The sequence below is a fragment of the Trachypithecus francoisi genome, unplaced genomic scaffold (assembly GCF_009764315.1).
Source record: "Trachypithecus francoisi isolate TF-2019V2 unplaced genomic scaffold, Tfra_2.0 Lachesis_group15, whole genome shotgun sequence".
Classification (NCBI taxonomy): domain Eukaryota; kingdom Metazoa; phylum Chordata; class Mammalia; order Primates; family Cercopithecidae; genus Trachypithecus; species Trachypithecus francoisi.
The window spans coordinates 32,513,661-32,532,848 of NW_022681460.1; the positions used below are offsets into that span (position 1 = coordinate 32,513,661).

The 19,188-nt window shown below is 42.6% G+C and overlaps 1 protein-coding gene across 5 annotated transcripts in view; it reads right to left on the bottom strand.

Moving 5' to 3' along the window:
- Positions 1–4,397: 4,397 nt before the first annotated feature.
- The window catches only part of GABRR1 (gamma-aminobutyric acid type A receptor subunit rho1), a 53,000-nt gene continuing 38,209 nt past the window's right edge, over positions 4,398–19,188 (bottom strand). For 4 of the 5 annotated variants that reach the window (XM_033234590.1, XM_033234588.1, XM_033234589.1 and 1 more), the window contains 5 exons: positions 16,779–16,861; positions 12,473–12,613; positions 8,772–8,924; positions 7,158–7,354; positions 4,398–5,936 (listed from right to left, as the gene is read on the bottom strand). In XM_033234590.1, coding sequence (XP_033090481.1) covers positions 5,643–5,936; positions 7,158–7,354; positions 8,772–8,924; positions 12,473–12,613; positions 16,779–16,861 — 868 coding nt within the window. In that variant the 3' untranslated portion in view covers positions 4,398–5,642. The remainder of the gene's footprint in view (positions 5,937–7,157; positions 7,355–8,771; positions 8,925–12,472; positions 12,614–16,778; positions 16,862–19,188) is intronic. The other variant, XM_033234587.1, reaches the window with a different exon arrangement.

A 19,188-nucleotide genomic window follows, 5' to 3' on the forward strand; every position in this document is an offset into this window, starting at 1 on the left:
TCCTCCCTCCAGTGCACCCCACCACACTCAGCTAATTTTTTTAAGTTTTTTTTTTTTTTTTTTGGTGGAGACGAGGCTCACTATATTGCCCAGGCTGATCTCAGACTCCCAGGCTCAAGCCATCCTTGCACCTCAGCCTCCCGACATGCTGGGATCACATGTATGAGCCACTGTGCCCAGCTGTCCTGTCTTATTTTTAGTTTTCAAAACAAATTAGATTTTTGAAACGTTTAAAGGACTTTTGTTTATTGGAGAATCACAAAGTTTAGATAGGTACATGAGGGTTCAGTCTACAAAATGCCAAAGCAATTATTCAACTCAGCATACCAGTCAAACTGTCTAACGTTGTATAGACTCAAAACATATTGCCTAAATTTTTATCTTTCAGTCAGTGGGATTGTGTTTAACTCCATTTGGACTGAAATGGAAGTTTTTCACTTTTTGTTTTGTCCTGCTAACTAGATTTTAAATTTCCTATTTTAAAAAATTTCCTTAATTACTTTCACAATATTTTATTTATTTTTTTAGAGACAGGGTTTTGCTCTGTCGCCCTGCCTGGAGTGCAGTGGTGTGATCACGGCTTGATGCAGCCTTGACCTCCTGGGCTCAAGTAGTCCTCCTGCCTCAGTGTCCAAAGTAGCTGGGACTACAGGCATGTGCCCCCATGCCCAGCTGAAGCTAATTTTTCTATTCTTTATAGAGATGGGGTCTCACCGTATTGTCCAGGCTGGTCTTGAACTCCTGGGCTCAAGTGATCCTCCCATCTCAGCCTCCCAAAGTGCTGGGATTATGGGTGGGAGCCACTGTGCCTGGCTAAAATTATGCTGTTTTAAACAGAGTATTGAAGCTTGCAAATCAAGAAAAATGAAAAAGCTGAACACTTCTCTATTCTCCACTCCCCATTATAGATATAAGGTATAGTTGTTTGGTTGAACACTTCATATAAGTTAACCTCACTTAGGCATGGCTTTGATTCTCAAAGAGATTCCATTATCTTCGTTCATTTCTCACGGCCAAGGCCTGCCTGCCAGCCAAGTAGCCTACAAATGCCTGTGTTCATCACAATAGGCACCAAGTGTGTACAGAGCTATAAATGCTACCTGAAGAAACCCACTAAACTCACCAATAAGGATCTGTTCATTGTTTTTGAAGTAAACTAGAGGGCTTTCGTAAAATACTCTGGTCTCAAGAAAAGTAAGGATATTTCCTTCTACGTAAATACTAATACTTGAAATAATTGAAAGGAAATAGATTGAAATTAAATTTAGAATATGGAATTGAAAACACATCCACTTATTTTAAGAGTTGTGATAATACTGAAGTGGGCTAAATGGTTTTACTTTTAACATTGTTGACGTGTGCATTGGAGAATGTACTTTCTTATTACTGCAGGTACTGAAATTTCCCATACATAGCAAGCCCTGAAATTCAGTTGTAGCAATTTTCTTGATAACATCAAAATTAAATTGTTCTTTCTATACATGGATTATTGTGATTGTTATTTTAGCCACACACGGTACTGGGCTCCAGGGTTCTGAAGGAGGAGATGCAGGCACAGGACTGGGTTATGTCAGGGACTCTCCATGTTCAAAAAACTCATCATACAAATAGCTGATGGACTGACATTTTAAAAAATAAAACAAGCTGAACTTTCACCACAGATAGTTTGAGAAGCTCTGGTCTAAAATGTTTCCTACAATGTAATAGGTGCTCTGTATGACTTGATGAATATATGAATAAATAAATGAATGAATTAATTAAAATATACCAATGATCAGTTAAAATATTTCCTTATAGCAATGTTTATGTATTGTGTATGACGGTTTGGTTGTCCAGTATTTATTATCTGTAATAAGGTGAATGAACATTGAGTCAAGAGTCTTTCACTTAAGGCTGGGCACGATGACTCACGCCTGTAATCCCAGCACTTTGGGAGGCTGAGGTGGGCATATCACGTGAGGTCAGGAGTTCGAGACCAGCGTGGCCAACATGATGAAACCCCATGTCTACTAAAAATACAAAAAAAAAAAAAAAAATTAGCCAAGCGTGGTGGCAGGCGCCTATAATCGCAGCTACTCAGGAGGCTGAGGCAGGATAATCGCTTGAACCTGGGAGGCAGAGGTTGCAGTGAACTGAGATTGCACCACTGCACTCCAGCCTGGGTGACAGAGCAACACTCTGTCTCAAAAAAAAAAAAAAAGTGTCTTTCACTTATTAACTATGTTATCTGCATGTTGTTCCATCAGCCTCTATTGGCTTTTAGAATTTCCTCATTCAGGTTCCTCATTCAGATACAGAATGTGAAAGTATTTTTTGTAAAATTGGATTTACAAATGTGAGGTTTCATTGTCACTAAAATATAAGCCATATTCTAAGATCTAGCATCACCACCCTTCCCTTTAAAGTATGAATTATGAAGGCAACTAGAGAATAGTGAAACTCCAGTTCTCTACTGCCTAACCCCTCTGCACATCTGGATGATGCCCACATTGTATCACAGTGATAAAAATCCTTCAGAATCCTACAGCACCTTCTGAATACCAGGCAGAGAATACATTATGTTTGATATGGTTTTAGTCAAATATATTTTAACTCTTTAAAAATTAATTATTCAAGCCAAGCACAGTGGCTCATGCCTGTAATTCCAGCACTTTGGGAGGCTGAGGCAGAGAAAGATTGCTTGAGGTCAGGAATTTTACTTGAGACAGACTGGGCAATATAGTGAGATCTTGTCTCTTCAAAAAATTTTAAAAATTAAAAAAATATATTCAATATGGCTACATGATATCTGCCCATTAACCAGACAATATTATTAACCAAATCTTCCTATTCCTGCCAGTAAAATGTATTAAGTACTATAGATGCTCAGATACATTATGTGGTTTTCTCCAAAATTATCCTTCAAAAAAGAGGGAGTTGCTTTATATTTGGGTCCTTACTAAGTTATACTACAGGGCTCTCTGTCAATTACATAACTTTGACAGAAAAAGTAATGCCTTAAAAAAACACATTAGCATGGAAATTATTCAATTAATGCTAGTTTTAGATACTCATAGTGGTCACCGGGAATTGCCAGAAAAGATAGCAAAGACATTTAACATGAATTTAATCACTGATTCCTCACAATCACTGGTGTGACTATCAATGTAAATAAGTCTTTTAAATCTCACTTTAAAAAACAATGCTGCATGTGATTATGTCATAAAAATCAAGAATAAACATCTAAAAGATGCATTATACTATTAAGCAAATTGATAATTTCCATTGGCATCTGTTATTGAATGAACTGGGTCTCCCTATGGCCCCCAAATTCATATATTGAAGCCCTAACTCCCAATGTAGCTGTATTTGAAGATAAGCCTTTACAAAGGTTTAATTACAAAGGTTTAACCTTTACAAAGGTTAAATCAGTTCATTAGCATGGGACATATACAGAGGAAAGACCATGTGAAGACACAGTGAGAAAATAGTCATCTACAAGCCAGGGAGAGAGGCTTCCAGGGAAACCAAGCCTGCCAACACCTTGGTCTTGGACTTCAGCCTCCAAAACTGTGAGAAAATAAATTTCTGTTGTTTAAGCCACCCAGTCTGTGGTACTTCGCTATGGCAACTTTAGCACACTGATAGAGCATTCCTTAGGCTGCTTCAAATGGTGGAGTATCCCGTACAAACAGACGGAAGTTCAGATGGTGTGCCCTCGATGCATTCCAGCTGACTCACAGTGGCCCTAGTGATCATGAGGAAGAAGACAGCAGCAAAGATGTTTGTGAAGAGTTTGATTGCAATTGTTCTATAAAATAATAATGGAAAAAAGCAGTGTTTTTAAAATAACATTTTTAAATATCAAAAGTTAACACTTAGGGGTAGGTGCGATGGCTCACGCCTATAATCCCAGCACTTTGGGAGGCTGAGGTGGGAGGACTGATTGAGCTCAGGAGTTTGAGACCAGCCTGGGCAATATAATGAGACCTTGTCTCTACAAAAACTTTAAAAAATTAGCTGAGTGTGGTGGAGCACGCCTGTAGCCCAGCTATGCAGGAGGCTGAGGTGGGAGAACCACTTGAGCCTGGGAGGTAGAGGTTGTAGTGAGCTGAGATGGCACCACTGCACTCCAGCCTGGGTGACGGAGTGAGACCCTGTCTCAAAAAAGTAAAATGAGAACACAACATTTAAAGACTTAAAATTTAACTATTTCATCTAAATCCCTTTAAGTTTATTCAAGTTTGCCAAAAAACTTTCTTTTGGCGAGTTTTCATTGGAGATAATGGGAGATTACATTATAATTAGCGTTTAGGCAAATAGGCTTTTACAAATTAGTATACAGTCCTGCATATGTAGAAATACAATATTTAGTACTGGTGATGAGTCAAATTAACTTCGAAATGAAAATGACATTATTGTGTATATAATTCACTTTATTAAAGTGAGTTTCAAATAAAACAAATGCTGTTTGGGTAAGTTTGGTAGGGGTTGACCTATATAGTAGATATATAATATATATAACTGTTTTTCAATGATACATCAAATTAGAACCCGCTCCTTTACCCCATGCCCTGACATCAGTTGCCATTGGGCCATCCTTCTGCCTGGTATCTGGGCTGTGTGGTCTAGCTGATGGCAGTTTTCTGGTTCATAGAAAATGCTGGCATTTCGAGTATAAATGCAGATGTCCAGTGACGTCTTCCCACTTATTTTGCTTTCTGATGTTCTTTTTCTCTTAAGAAACCATGTGAGTATTTCTCATTCTAATGAGTTACAAGTAGTCCCAAATAATGTATATCCTTGAAATGTTTATGCAGAAGAAATCATTCTCTACCCAAGTTCCTCAGTGAAGATATCATATCACTGAAAAAGGACTTCTCTTTGAACAAGGACATGCTCCAAGAAGAAGATACATGAAGTGGTGATTATATAAAAAGGGAACATTTAAACACAAATTTTCTAGCCTAGTTACCTCTATGACCCAACAGACAAAATGCATGTGTGTACTCTTATCTGCAAAGTACCAAAATCAGAAGCAATTGCACCAATCTAAAGAGTTTTTCTTGTGAAGGAGTAAAACCTGTGAACCACAGCATATAAAGAAAAATAATGTGAATATTATCATTGCCTTTTATTAAAATAAACATGCGGAGGCAGAGTCGCATACAAAATAGGTAATAGGTTATAAACTGAAGCATGAGTTTCTGTCAAAGTGAGGATTTAGGTGCATGTGAATTTCATGCAAATGGCCTTTAGGTGCTTCCAAGTCCACCTAGCCTGATGAATGTAATGACACACGAGGAAAATAAATTATTCATGCGAACAGCATCAAGGGTCTAACGGGTGGAACTAAATGTGCCCGCAACACTGGTAGTGTGCTTTTCCAGGGGATCTGGGTAACAACTAACATCAATCACTACAGAGTCATAATCCTGCAGCACCTAATATAATGCTGTATATTCAATAGATGGTTAATAAGTACAAATTAAACCAGTAAGTGTCTTGTCAATGTAGCTTTGCAAAGCTGCAGAAGGGATAGTGAAAACATGGGTGCGTCCTGGGACTTTTTTTTTTAACCATACCCTTAAATTCTTTTTCATTATATAGTTATTTCTGTAGTGCATGCCATGGAAATGTGAAATTTTTAGAATTATAAGCATCTAGGAGAAAATAGACCAGTATATTAAATTGAATAAAATGTATGCCGCTGGAAAGATGATCCTGGAGTATTTATCAATGGCGTGGGTATCGATTCTCATGCTCACGTAGCTGCTTCTCTGACTTTTCCTCTGTGGGGAGCTCCTCTCTGAGGCCAGGGTCAGCTGCACCATCATCCTGTCAGGCTTCTCTCCATTCTCTGGCATGTAGTTGTCCAGGTCGTTCACCTCCCCATCACTGTAGTTGCCATCCAGCATCACAGTGCGGGGCGGAGGTAATCCACTGGTGCAGGGAAGCTGCAAACAGCAAACACACATTGGGGTGTGAGCTCAGCATCATCTCTCAGAAGCCCTTCAAAAGGAACTGCATAGTGGAGGGTGTTACCTTTTTCTGGTTTCTGGTATTCCCAGTTTGGGAAGAGGGTAAGTATCCTTTTTTTTTTTTTTTTTTTTTTTTGAGACTTGAGTTTCACTCTTATTGCCCAGGCTGGAGTGCAATGGCACAATCAATCTCAGCTCACTGCAACCTCTGCCTCCGGGGTTCAAGCGATTCTCCTGCCTCAGCCTCCCAAGTAGCTAGGATTACAGACACACACCACCGTGCCAGATGGATTTTTTGTATTTTCAGTAGAGACGGGGTTTCATCATGTTGACCAGGCTGGTCTCAAACTCCTGCTCTCAGGTTATCCACCCACCTCAGCCTCCCAAAGTGCTGGGATTACAGGCATGAGTCACTGAGCCCAGCCTGGTATCCATTTTTGCTGACCTAAAATCTGCATACTGACTCTTAGGAAATATCACAATGCCATACCAAAGACCAATAAGAATGCTCATGATTCATAGATCACCCTGTTCTCCATGAGATCATAAGCTGTTATGAGCCCTTGATGAAAATGTTTACAGATCACATTATTACAAGTGTGTGCATGAACATGTGCATTTGCCATGGGGATGGGGATTGGCATTGTGGGGACAGATTACTGCAATATGGTTAGAGTTTGCTGGGGGAGATAACCACTGAGCTGCACACTGCAGGAGGAAAGGAGAGTCAGGTGGGAGGGAAGATAACCTGGGGAAAGGTGGAGGATGCATGAGGTTACATATGAAGAAAGATTTCCTAGAATGAGAAAGTTCTTTCCTGGACAATTCTTTTATTACACTTTTATGTTCATAAATAATTTGTTCCACCATGTTAAATTGTCATTTATTTTTCTCCTGGAATTCCCTCACTAAACTATGAACAACACCAAGAAGTTCCCTAATGCTTAACTAAGACGTGGTCCAAGTATGTGGTAAGTGCAAAATAAAAGTTTCAATGAATGAAAGATGTCACCCAAAGTAAATTTCACAATAACTTGAAATACAGCAATTTGTTTGCTCTTCACAACAACCCTGTGAAGTAGGCACAGGAGAGGGTTTCATGACCCTGCTTTACAGGGGAGGTCTGCCCTGCCTGAGGTTCCAGAACTAGATCAGGCTCCATCCTGACCAGACACTACAAGCGCATGGCAAAGTCACCTTCTCCCGCAGCTTCTGTTCCTTCCTCTCCTGCACGGTGGTCAGGTAGTTGACGGCCGCGTACTCCAACACCGAGAGGAACACGAATACAAAGCTGACCCAGAGGTAGATGTCCACGGCCTTGATGTAGGAGACGCGTGGCATGGAGGCGTTCACGCCCGTGATGATGGTGGACATGGTCAGCACCGTCGTGATACCTGCAAACACAAGAATGAGAAACAAGTGTTTGCTTGTCTTTCACCAAACATGGGATGGTTTCATGCCTCTGCTCATTTGTCCCTGCTGCTCCCTCAACCTAGAATGTCGCCATCCCTGTTCCACTGTCTAGCAAACACCTACACATCTTTCAAGATTCAGCTTTTCATGAAGCTTTTCCTGTTCCTCTCCCCCTGCATCCCTACCCTTTCACCCCTCTGCATACCGTGTGTATTCATCATAGCATCTGTGCCACTATTCTTCTGCAAAGAACCCTAGACATTTTGACATTAAAACATTTGTTTCAATTCAAGTTTTACAAAATAAGAGGTTGCATGTATGAACAGGTATATATGTTTCTTATAACTACTGCTCCATCAAGGGGAAAAAGCCCATAAGGTTTATTTTAATATCATGTCCTGGCTCTTGGTGTGCAGTCCTGTTGTCCTGAGCCTGTGTCGACAGCTGCCAGGGCACCCCCAGCAGCCACCACCATGCTGGACCTAGCTGCCCATTCAGTATTGTTCACTTGAGGATTCATGGGTCAATTTCACTAAGGATGACAACATTGACTTCATTTATAGGAAACAGATTTTAAAACTAGTGTGTTTATCTATTTAGCACAGTAACTGTTCAAGCTATGGAACAACTGTTGGAGGACAAGGCATCTGTCCATGGAAATTTGCCCAGGATTTCAAATTAAGCTCAGAACATTTGTTTGGCAAACATCAAATCACAGGGGATTGGGGTCATCTTAAGGGCCAGCTCCAATCCAGTTTCACTAAAACCTGGTGGGTCGCATTCTCCCCTGCAGCCCCTGAACTGTCTGAGCAGTGGTGGTGTGTATAAATGGGTACAATATTTAAGGTGAGAAAAAGAGCTGATGGCAAATAGCCATAAGCGGAATGCTTATAGAGAAGGGATTCTCAGACTTGAGTGCATAGAATAATTACTGGGAGAGCCTGTAAAAAATGCAGGTTCCTGGTCCTCCCTCAGAGATTCTCATTCTATAGATGCAGATGAGACCCAGGACCCTTCGTTTTTAACAATTTCCCACAAAGATTCTATCACAAAGAGCCCTTGAGCTACCATTTGAGAAACACTGTTGTAGGATATGATTCATTTTGCAGGTGAGCAAAGAAGGCACCTAAAGACCAGGCTCACCCACCCTGGAACATGGCTTCGACAAGACTAAAGGGGGTCCGTTTGGATGGGCACCTGCAGAGTCCTGGAAAGCATTTTGCTACATAGATTCCTAATTACGGGATTTTACCTATAAATAAATAACTCTTGAGTTTTTCCAAGTCATAACGCCAAAAGGGGTACAGAATTAATTTGAAAAGAATGGTTTTATCTGGAAGGAATTGTTAATACCTATATTTGCAGATGCTTCGAATATGCACTTGAGATATTCCTTACCTAAGGGGACTCTGGCAGGCACAGCTCTGCGGTCGATCCAGAAGGACACCCAGGACAGCATGACCATCAGCGTGGCGGGGAAATAAGTTTGGAGCAAGAAGAAGAAGATGTGGCGACGCAACGTGAAGTTAATGTACAGACGGTTGTACCAGCCTGGGGGACACAGGAATAAAAGACAGTACACATCATGGCTCCTTCATAAAACACATTTTATTCAGGAAATTGTAAGTGCCTTAGACACTCCAATGGACTCTTGGACCATGTCTTTATAAGGTGAAAGTGAGAGAAATCATGGAACAAAGTGATTATACAGCAACACATACCACCTGGGTGAATCTGTTTCAAGAAACCTTTGGCCCTTGTCCTATTTACAAAGGGAACCCCTTGAAAAGATCATTTAAATTTTTTTCTTTTTTAAAGACAGGGTCTCGCTCTGTCACCAGGCTGGAGTGCAGCGGTTCAATCTTGGCTCAGAGCAGCCTCGAACTCCTGGGTGCAAGCAATCCTCCCACCTCAGCCTCCCAAGTAGCTGGTACCACTACACCGAGTGAATTTTTAAATTTTTTTGGTAGAGACTGGGTCTTGCTATGTTCACCAGGCTGGTCTCAAACTCCCAGCTTCAAGTGATCCACCCACTTCAGCCTCCCAAAATGCTGAGATTACAGGTATGAACCACCATCATGCCTGGGTCATTTAAACTCCTGTTACTCCCATTACCTCGTCTAGGGTTCAGCAACCTCACTATCACCTGGGAGCTTGTTATAAATGCAGATACCTGGGCCCCAACCCAAACCTACTTAATTGGACATCCATTGAACAGTATTCTTGGCTAGGCGCGGTGGCTCATGCCTGTAATCCCAGCACTTTGGGAGGCCGAGGTGGGAGGATCGCTTGAGCTCAGGAGTTCGAGTTTACAGTGAGCTATGATCGCCCCACTGCACTCCAGCTTGAGCCACATAGTGAGACCGGGCGCGGTGGCTCAAGCCTGTAATCCCAGCACTTTGGGAGGCCGAGATGGGCGGATCACGAGGTCAGGAGATCGAGACCATCCTGGTGAACACGGTGAAACCCTGTCTCTACTAAAAAAAAAATACAAAAAACTAGCCGGGCGAGGTGGCGGGCGCCTGTAGTCCCAGCTACTGGGGAGGCTGAGGCAGGAGAATGGCGTGAACCCAGGAGGCGGAGTTTGCAGTGAGCTGAGATCCGGCCACTGCACTCCAGCCTGGGCGACAGAGCGAGACTCCGTCTCAAAAAAAAATAATAAAAAGAAAAAGAAAAAGAAAAAGGAAAAAAACAAATATGTATATGTGTATATATATATGTATATTTATTATTTGTTCATAATTCATATGCGTGTCAAAGTTTGAGAAGCACTGATTTAAACAATCTCTTTAGATTCCTTAAGGGGAGAAATGTGCTTTAAGTTAAAAAAGAAAGTTAAATACAACATTGTATTTAGGAACACAGTGAACAATCACAGGTCCAGCTACATTTTAGCTCTTCTTTTGTATCCTTACAAGGAAAACATATGCATGGAGGAGTTGAAGAGAAAGGGAGGATGATGGAAAAAAACAAGGAAAAGGCCTTATATGCATGAGATGCTTAGGACTGAAAATAAAATGGATGGGGACTTGGCAATATGAACTTGGAAACTTGGCATCCCAGGTCATTATAACGCATGGGACATGCCTCTGATTACCAGCAAGCTACTGCATAGGGATTGTCCGAATGCTGAGGGTCAAAAGAACAGGGTTCCCCCAAGGAACCAATACTTTTGGGGTGATGGATACAGGAGATAATATGTGCTGGGTTGCAGTGCTGTGTTGGTTCTCCCTCTTACAGATTAGAAAGACCATGGGGTATTTAAAAAGAATGTGCTTCCCTGTGCAGTCAGTTGCGCAAATTTTAGCCATAGAAACTGCATGAAGATTTGAGCAAAATCATCCTGAAAGGTGACTGGTCAAAAAAGAGGCAAGAAGCACAATTCACAGTTACAAAGATATGGAATCAACCTGAGTGTCCATCAACAGATGAATGGATAAAGAGAATATGGTATATACACACCATGCAATACCACTCTCCCATTAAAAAAAAAAGATGAAATAATGTCTTTTGCAGTAACTTGGATGGAACTGGAGGCCATTATTCTAGGTGAAATAACTCAAGAATTGAAAAGCAGATACCACATGTTCTCACTTACAAGTGGGAGCTAAGCTATGGGAACACAAAGGCATACAGAGTGGTATAGTGGACACTGGAGACTCAGAAGCGGGGAGGGTGGGAGGAGAGTGAGGGATGAAAAACTACCTATTGGGTACAATGTACACCACTCAGGTGACAGATGTACCAAAATCCTAGACTTCAGCTGGGCATGGTGGTTCACACCTGTAATCCCAGCACTTTGGGAGGCCGAGGCTGGCGAATCATTTGAGGTCAAAAGTTCGAGACCAGCCTGGCCAACACGGTGAAACCCCATCCCTACTAAAAATACAAAAATTAGCCAGCCTTGATAGTGGGCGCCTGTAATCCCAGCTCCTCGGGAGGCTGAGGCAGGAGAATTGTTTGAACCCGGGAGGCAGAGGTTGCAGTGAGTCCAGACCTGGCCATTGCACTCCAGCCTGGGCAACAGAGTGAGACTCCATCTCAAAACAAAACAAAACAAAGCAAATCCTAGACTTTGCCACTATACAATTCATTGATGTAATCAAAACCCACTAGTATTCCCATTAGTATCCCTAAAACTATTGAAATTTTTTTTTTTTAAAGGCAAGAAATGGAGCGAGTTAACCTCAGCTATTTAGTGCAGGCAAACTCCCAGGACAGAGGTCACAGAGCATGCCCTCAGGCAACAGGAGAGGGTGAGCCTGTGCCCACCCTTGGTTCAAAAAGGAACAACTGGGTCCACAGGGGACTGCACTGAGACTTAGAAGGGAGTCACCAGGAGGGGCTGTGCAAGCAGCATAGCAAGAGCAGACTGGTCAAGAGTGGAGTGACCCCACGGGGCTGGCTGGAGCAGGGAGAACGTAAATTGAAAACAACAGACCTGAATTACACTTGTTTCTTGCTGTCAAGGAGGGGCTCAGATCGGCATATCATGGCTGAGATGCCTACTAAGCTGGCAATGCAATTGTCTCAAATAAACCCGCTCACGCGGCTTATGTTTTCAGTCCTTACTAATTTTTTAGGTTATTACTCTGATGCATTGGTGGTATCAAAAAAATCACTTCCACCCACTGCTTGCTACCCACTAGATTTCACTTAGGATTTCTGTCTTTAGTTTCTTTTCTTTTTTTTTGAGACAGGGTCTCACTCTGTCGTCCAGGCTGGAGTGCAGTGGTGTGATCTCGGCTCACTGTAACCTCAAACTCCAGGGCTCAAGGGATCTCCCACCTTAGCCTTCCGGGTAGCTGGGACTACAGGCGTGTGCCACCATGCTTGGCTAATTTTTGTATTTTTAGTAGAGACTGAGTTTTGCCATGTTAGCCAGGCTGGTCTTGAACTCCTAAGCTCAAGCGATCCATCCACCTTGGCCTCCCAAAGTGCTTGGACATGAGCCACTGCACCCTGCCTCTGTCTTTAGTTTCAAATATAAGTGACACTGCTCAATTGATGACCAATTCAAACCTTTCCTGTAATAGAGGGTGAATGTCTGAGACCAAGCTGAAGCCTGCCCTGACTCTCAGCCCTCACTCCACACTTACCTGTGCTGCTGTAGAAAGCCAGTTTGGTGGTAGTGTGGAATTCTTGAATGAGGAACTGGGAGAGTGAGATCCGTTCATCTGTCTTTAAGGAGTCGTTGCCTTTTTTCCAGTACAGCATGAGGTCATCTTCTGTATAGGCATCTGAAAAGACAGGGGCCAGCGTCAGACACAAGGTGGTGGCAAGACAGGATGGTCTGTGGGGCTATGTGGAAGCTGTGCCCTGACCTCCCACACCGATACTGGGATTGTGACATGATAGTTTGAAAAACAAACCAGTCTAAATAAAGCAAAACAATATCCAAAAAGACAAATTTAATTATCTCCACTCTTCCAAAAGTCATCAGAGCAAAGTTCTCAAGCCCAAATGCTCATAATTCCTGCAAAAGTTTCACCCTACAATTTGGCCTGCCATTTATTAGGTTCAATCAAATGAAACTGCTATTTTTGTAAGTTAGAAACGGTTAAATATTGGCAAAATTTCACATGGCTCAGCCTTACAAACAGGGAGTAATTTAGCCTTTTCCTTTCTTCTTTCAAAGTATGGCGACTCACCAATTGATGGCAAGTACCTGTAAACACTATCAGGTAATAAAGGCTGCATTTTAGCAAGAAAAGACCCACAAAGAGACGGGAGTGGAACAAGTCCCTCCTCTGTAGGACTCCAGTTACTCCTACTCAGGGTAAAGTCGAAGTGAATCCATGATCATCACCCTTTCTGGTGCTACCACTTCCCCTTCCCTCACCTGCTTCCGGTGAACTCCAAGTGAACAAACCTACCTCCAGCCTGAGCATAACTGAGGAAAAGCCTCATGGCACTGCCAGTCCACTCTGCTCATGTGTAAACAATTCCTTCCAGGACTCCCTGGCACTATTTTATTCCTGTTTTCTAACACTTGACCTGTGTGATGGTCAGTTTCATGAGTCAACTTGGCTTGGCTATGGTACCCAATTATGCAATCAAACAGTAATCTGTAAAAATGTTTTGCAGGTGTGACTAATATCGACCACCAGTGGACTTTAAAGGGGATTTTCCTGGATAATCTGGGTGGGCCTGATTCTATCAGGTGAAAGGCCTTGGGGGCAGAGCTGAGGCTTCCTGGAAGAAGAAATTCCACCTGTGGACTGTGGCATCCACTCCTGCCCCAGAGTGCCCCTCCTGCACTCCCGATGGCCTGCCCTGCAGATGTGGGACTCTTAGCCAGCCCCCACAATCCCGCTAGCCACTTCCTTGCAATAAATCTCTACTCTGTATATCCTACTGGTTCTGTTTATTTGGTGGAGCCATGACCGATACAACCTGAAAAAAGGCTACATTCCAGATGGAGGCAGAAGCTGCCCAGGCATAGTGGGGAAAACTAAGTTCTGGAGACAATGAACTCAGTATTTCAGACTGGCTCTGCCACCGAGCTCTGTCCCTCCTTTGTAAAATGATGATAACCTGCTCATCAGGCTCTTGTGAGGGTTGCATGACAAGGCAGAGGTAAAGCCATTGTGCAATAAGCAGCCCCTCCCTTGGTCCTGGGTTTTATTACACCCTTTCCCCACATTCAATGCCCTAGGCAGCTGTGCCTTTGGCCCCAGTGGTGTGTGATGTCAACATCCCTGCACTCCTTGGTCCCAGGTGATTGGAGCCAGGGGACACCTGATCCACTGCCACAAGCCCAGGCTGGCTTACAAAGTGCCCTGGACCAGTGAGAACCCTCACTAGGGCTTTGACACTGCCAGGGAGTGCCAGCATTCAGGGGGAGTGTAGGAGTCACAAAGGTGTCCCCTGTGCTGTCAGAGAAAGTGTTTTGGCAGGGAGGAGAAAGGAGCGGACATGTAGAGGGACAGAGACGCATGTGGATCATTTTACACAGCTTCAGCCTGGCTCTTTCTGTGGCCTGGTTTCTGGTGTGTGTGTGTTTGTGCGTTGTGTTAAAATACACATAACATAAAATTTACCATCTTAACCATTCTTTAGTGTAACTTCAGTGATATTGCACTACATTCTTAGTGTTGTATTTATGATGCATGATAAATATAATGAAAATTATACTACATGAAAATTACTACATAAATACAACCATTCTTATGGTTGGACATACCATTTGCCAATGTATATTCTCCCATTCATGGGTTGCATTTACTCTGTTGATAATGTTTTGATGCACAGCATTTTTGAATTTTCATGTAGTATTTATGCTGTACTACATTACTACATAAATGCAACCATTATGATGGTCACATCCGGAACTCTTTTCATCTTCCCAAACTGAAGCTCCATACCCATTTAACAATAACCCCTCATCCCTGCTTCCCCGCCCCCAGCCTCTGGCAACCACCATTCTACTTTCTGTCTCTATAATTTTGACTCTGCTAAATACCTCTTAAAAGTGAAAGCATACGGTATTTGTCTTTTGCGATTGGCTGATTTCACTTAGCACACTGCCCTCAAGTTTTCTTCATGCTGTAGCATGTATCAGAAACCCTTGTGTTTTAAGGCTGAACATTCTTCCACTGTATGCAGATACTACATTCTGTGTATCCATTCATCCAATGATGGACACTTGGGTTGTTTTCATGTTTTAGCAATTATGAATAAAACTCCTATAAATATGAGTATACAATACCCAGAAATGGATTTGTTGGATCATATGTTCTTAATTTTTTTTTTTTTTTTTTTTTGAGACAGGGCTTTTGCTTTCTCACCCAGGCTGGAGTGCGGTGGTACAATCATAGCTCACTGCAGGCTCAGGCTCTTGGGCTCCAGTGATTCTCTTGCTTCAGCCTGCCGAGTAGCTGGGACCACAGGTACCAGCCACCATGCCCGGCACATTTTTGTATTTTTTGTAGAGACAGGGTCTTATATGTTCCCCGGGCTGGTCTTCAACTTCTGGACTCAAGTGATCCTCTAACCCCGGCCACCCACAGTGCTGGGATTACAGGTGTGAGCAACCGTGCCCAGCCATTGTTTTAATTTTTTGAGGAGCTGTTTTCCCCAGTGGCTGCACCATTATATATTACTACCCACAAAGCATAAGGGTTCTAATTTATTCACATCCTCCCCAGCATTGTTTTCTGTTTTGTTGACAGTATTCATCCCAGTAAATGTAACTCATTGTAGTTTTGGTTTGCATTTTCCTAATGATTAGTGATGTTGAACATCTTTTCATGTGCTTCTTGGCCATTTGTATACCTTCTTTGGAGAAATGTCTATTCAAGTCTTTTGTCCATTCTTTTTAAGCAGATTGTTTTGTTGTTGTTGTTGAGTTTTAGTTGTTCTCTTTATATTCCGGATATCAATCTTAATCAGATAGATGATTTATCAATATATTCTCCCATTTGTGGGTTGCCTTTTTACTCTGTTGATAATGTTGATGCTCAAAATTAACAATCTTCATGTAGTCCAATTTGCATATTTTTTCTTTTGTCACCTGCGCCTATGGTGTCACGGGGCCTGGTTTTTAGCTTTTCCAGGATGTCTGTGTGTGTGCAAGCTTCCTGAAGTCGCTTGTTGTGCTTGAGAGTCTCATCCACCACATGAACTCACAGTGGCAGTTCCCTAGGGCAACTGTTGTCAGACTTGTTTTGGCCAGGAAATCTTTTCTTCAGCAGAAATTACATTCAGAAGAGCAATAAAACATATCAAAAATGAGCTCTCTGGATGAACTCGTGTGTGTGTGTGTGTTGGGCAAAGGGCTTAGGAGACCCACATTCGCTTATCCCTCTCCTTCCCCTTCCCAAGCAGTTACCCTGATTCAATAGAACAAAGTTTAAAACCATTGCCATAGGGCATTAAAAAGACCAGTTACGGCAATGAAGATTTTAGTTTCAAATTTGTTCCCGATATTTAAAATTACCCTAGACCTAGCTTCAGTCTACCACATTACTTTAAAAGTATAATCATGAAGGCTGGGTGCGGTGGCTCACGCCTGTAATCCCAGCACTTTGGGAGGCCGAGGCAGGTGGATCACAAGGTCAGCCATTCGAGACCAGCCTGACCAACATGGTGAAACTCCATCTCTACTAAAAATACAAAAAATTAGCCAGGTGTGGTGGCAGACACCTGTAATCCCAGCTACTTGGGAGGCTGAGGCAGGAGAATCACTTGAAACTGGGAGGCAGAGGTTGCAGTGAGCAGAGATTGCGCCACTGCACTCCTGCCCGGGCGACAGTGTGAGACTCCATCTCAAAAAAAAAAAAAAAAAAAAGTCTACTCATGAATAAGGAACACACACTGTTCCTGCAGCTGAGAGTTAGAGGTGTAGAGGTGTTGAGAATTATCGGGAGCTATGTGCTGATGCCTGGGCACAAGTCTACTCACAGCTTTCAATTTCAAGAGAGCACGTTTGTGTGTCCAAGGGAAATCGGCTGAAGTCCATGTTGCACATTGCAGTTACTGTAACCCTAGGGCCAAAAAGACAAAATTGATTTATTCAGAGCCTGCAAAAGACAAGTGCAAAATGATAAAACAAACAGAAAATCTTCTGCTTCCTTCCAATATCATAAATGCCTCTTCTCATACTTCATAAGCAATGTGTCAGGGTTTAGATAAGTAGCTTAAGAGAGATATCCTGGCCGGGCGCGGTGGCTCAAGCCTGTAATCCCAGCACTTTGGGAGGCCGAGACGGGCGGATCATGAGGTCAGGAGATCGAGACCATCCTGGCTAACACGGTGAAACCCCGTCTCTACTAAAAAAAAAAAAAAAAGAGAGAGAGATATCCTCACTGGAGTACTCTTTGGTATTTATGTTTAACCCAAGGGTCAGTGTGAGGCAAATAGAATGTCTCTGCTAACTCTTATCACATTCAAGCATTTTAAAGAAGCAATGGTCTCAATCAACATAATAATGTGAAATAAAAACTTACATGATGTGGTTTCTTAAAAGAAGCCCTAGGACCATATATTGTTCTCCTGTTTCAGATAAATTCCAGTTCTTTTGTTCTTTTATTGATTTTATTGATATTCAATATCGTATACAATATGGTGTACACTTACCCCAGTTGCCAAGCCTGGCACTTTTTCTTTAACAATGTTGATATTTTTATATTGATAATAGTATAGTGGACATATGTGTTGTTAGTGGATAATTCCTTGGAGATCAAAGATCAAAGTAATGGAAAAACACTGAAAGTTCTTATTGTGTTAACAGGCAAGCACTTGCTGGCACTGAGTGATTGTATTTCAGAGTTTACACTTGGAAAGAGGCTTCTGCATCAAAAGCCAAACACATACAGATCATTCTTCATAGGTGAAAAGCCTCCTATCCAGTGGGAAATTTCGCAGCAGGACATGATTAACTCTTCTTCGCTGGTGCTGAGTGGACTACTTTTCCTTCGACCACGCAATATTTGCTATGTAAAAGTTGTGGAAATTATATGAATAATTTCATGGTCAAAAAGAAAAATCACTTTTAATTTAAATGGAAATTTCAAGGAAAAGAGCATTCTTGAAATGGAATTTTTCAAACATTTGCCTCATTTTTTCCCACTGCTTTGAGGATGGAATGGTTATATTCTATCTATGAGGCATTTTTGATTGCCAGCAGCTGGGTGGTCTTCTGTGTCCCGGAAATCCTGATAAACAGGGAATGTTAGGGTGCAGGGTTGAGGTGGGGGTCAGGCTGGCAGCTGACTGGGATGTGTAATGGATGGGTTTCCATTTCTGTGGGTACATCACTGCATAACGATGCCCAATGGCATCATCAACATGAAATAAGCTAAGAACTAACTTCAGGGGCACTTGGAGCTAACTTTAGGGACATGGAATGCCCAAGGAAGGAAATGTTTTGCTACGAACAAGGGGACTGAATACTCCTTCTCTTTCTGTTAGTTGTTTTCAGAATTACAGACATAATCAGAATGGGTCTTCCCACCCTGACTTGATGCTTCTCTCCGTATAACTTAAATGTAAAACAACTATTTGTGATGTAATCAAAGCCCATGTTTATTGTCGTTTCCACAAGTCCCTTTAAAGGATTCATTGGCGGGGCTCTTCCCTGCCCTGGATGGAAACTTGGCAGGTCCCGTGGCTCTTCTGCTCACTCTCATGTAATAGTCAAAACCCTCTCTAAGTTACAAACAACACCCTAATTCAGAAATTAAGAGTTTTGGTCTGAGGTATTCATTAGCTTCAAAGTTCATTCAAATGAAGACTTCTGCTGTCCCTCCTCAGCTAAGATAAAATGTTGCCATTTGACAGGTGTAGTGGCGTGTGCCTGTAATCCCAGCTACTCAGGAGGCTGAGGCAGGAAAATTGCTTGAACCTGGAAGGTGGTGGTTGCAGTGAGCCAAGATCGCACCACTGCACTCCAGCCTGGGCGACAGAGGGAGACTCCATCAAAAAAAAAAAAAAAGGAAAAAAAAAGTTGGCATTTGAGTGGTCAGCTTCTGCCCATCTCCGATCTTCTCCTGCACAGGTGGAAGTGCAAGGAGACAGGCAGGTGGGCGCAGGGCAGTTCTGTGGCTGGGCGGTTTCCTGCTCTCTGGGCCTGCTACCTGGTGGAAATTGATACTTTCTTACCTGGCTTCCTCACTCCCATGACTGGGCGCCTCCACACTGCAGGCTTCTGTTTTCCAGCTCTTGGTTCACCCACCATCCTCTCCACATACACTCACAGATAAGTACAGGCTGATCCCACTGCAGCAAAAACTTCTGGCTCTGCCCCCAGGGTGGTCAGACAGCTCTTCTCTCCCACCTAACTGCACAGTGTCCCAAACTGCAGGCACACACA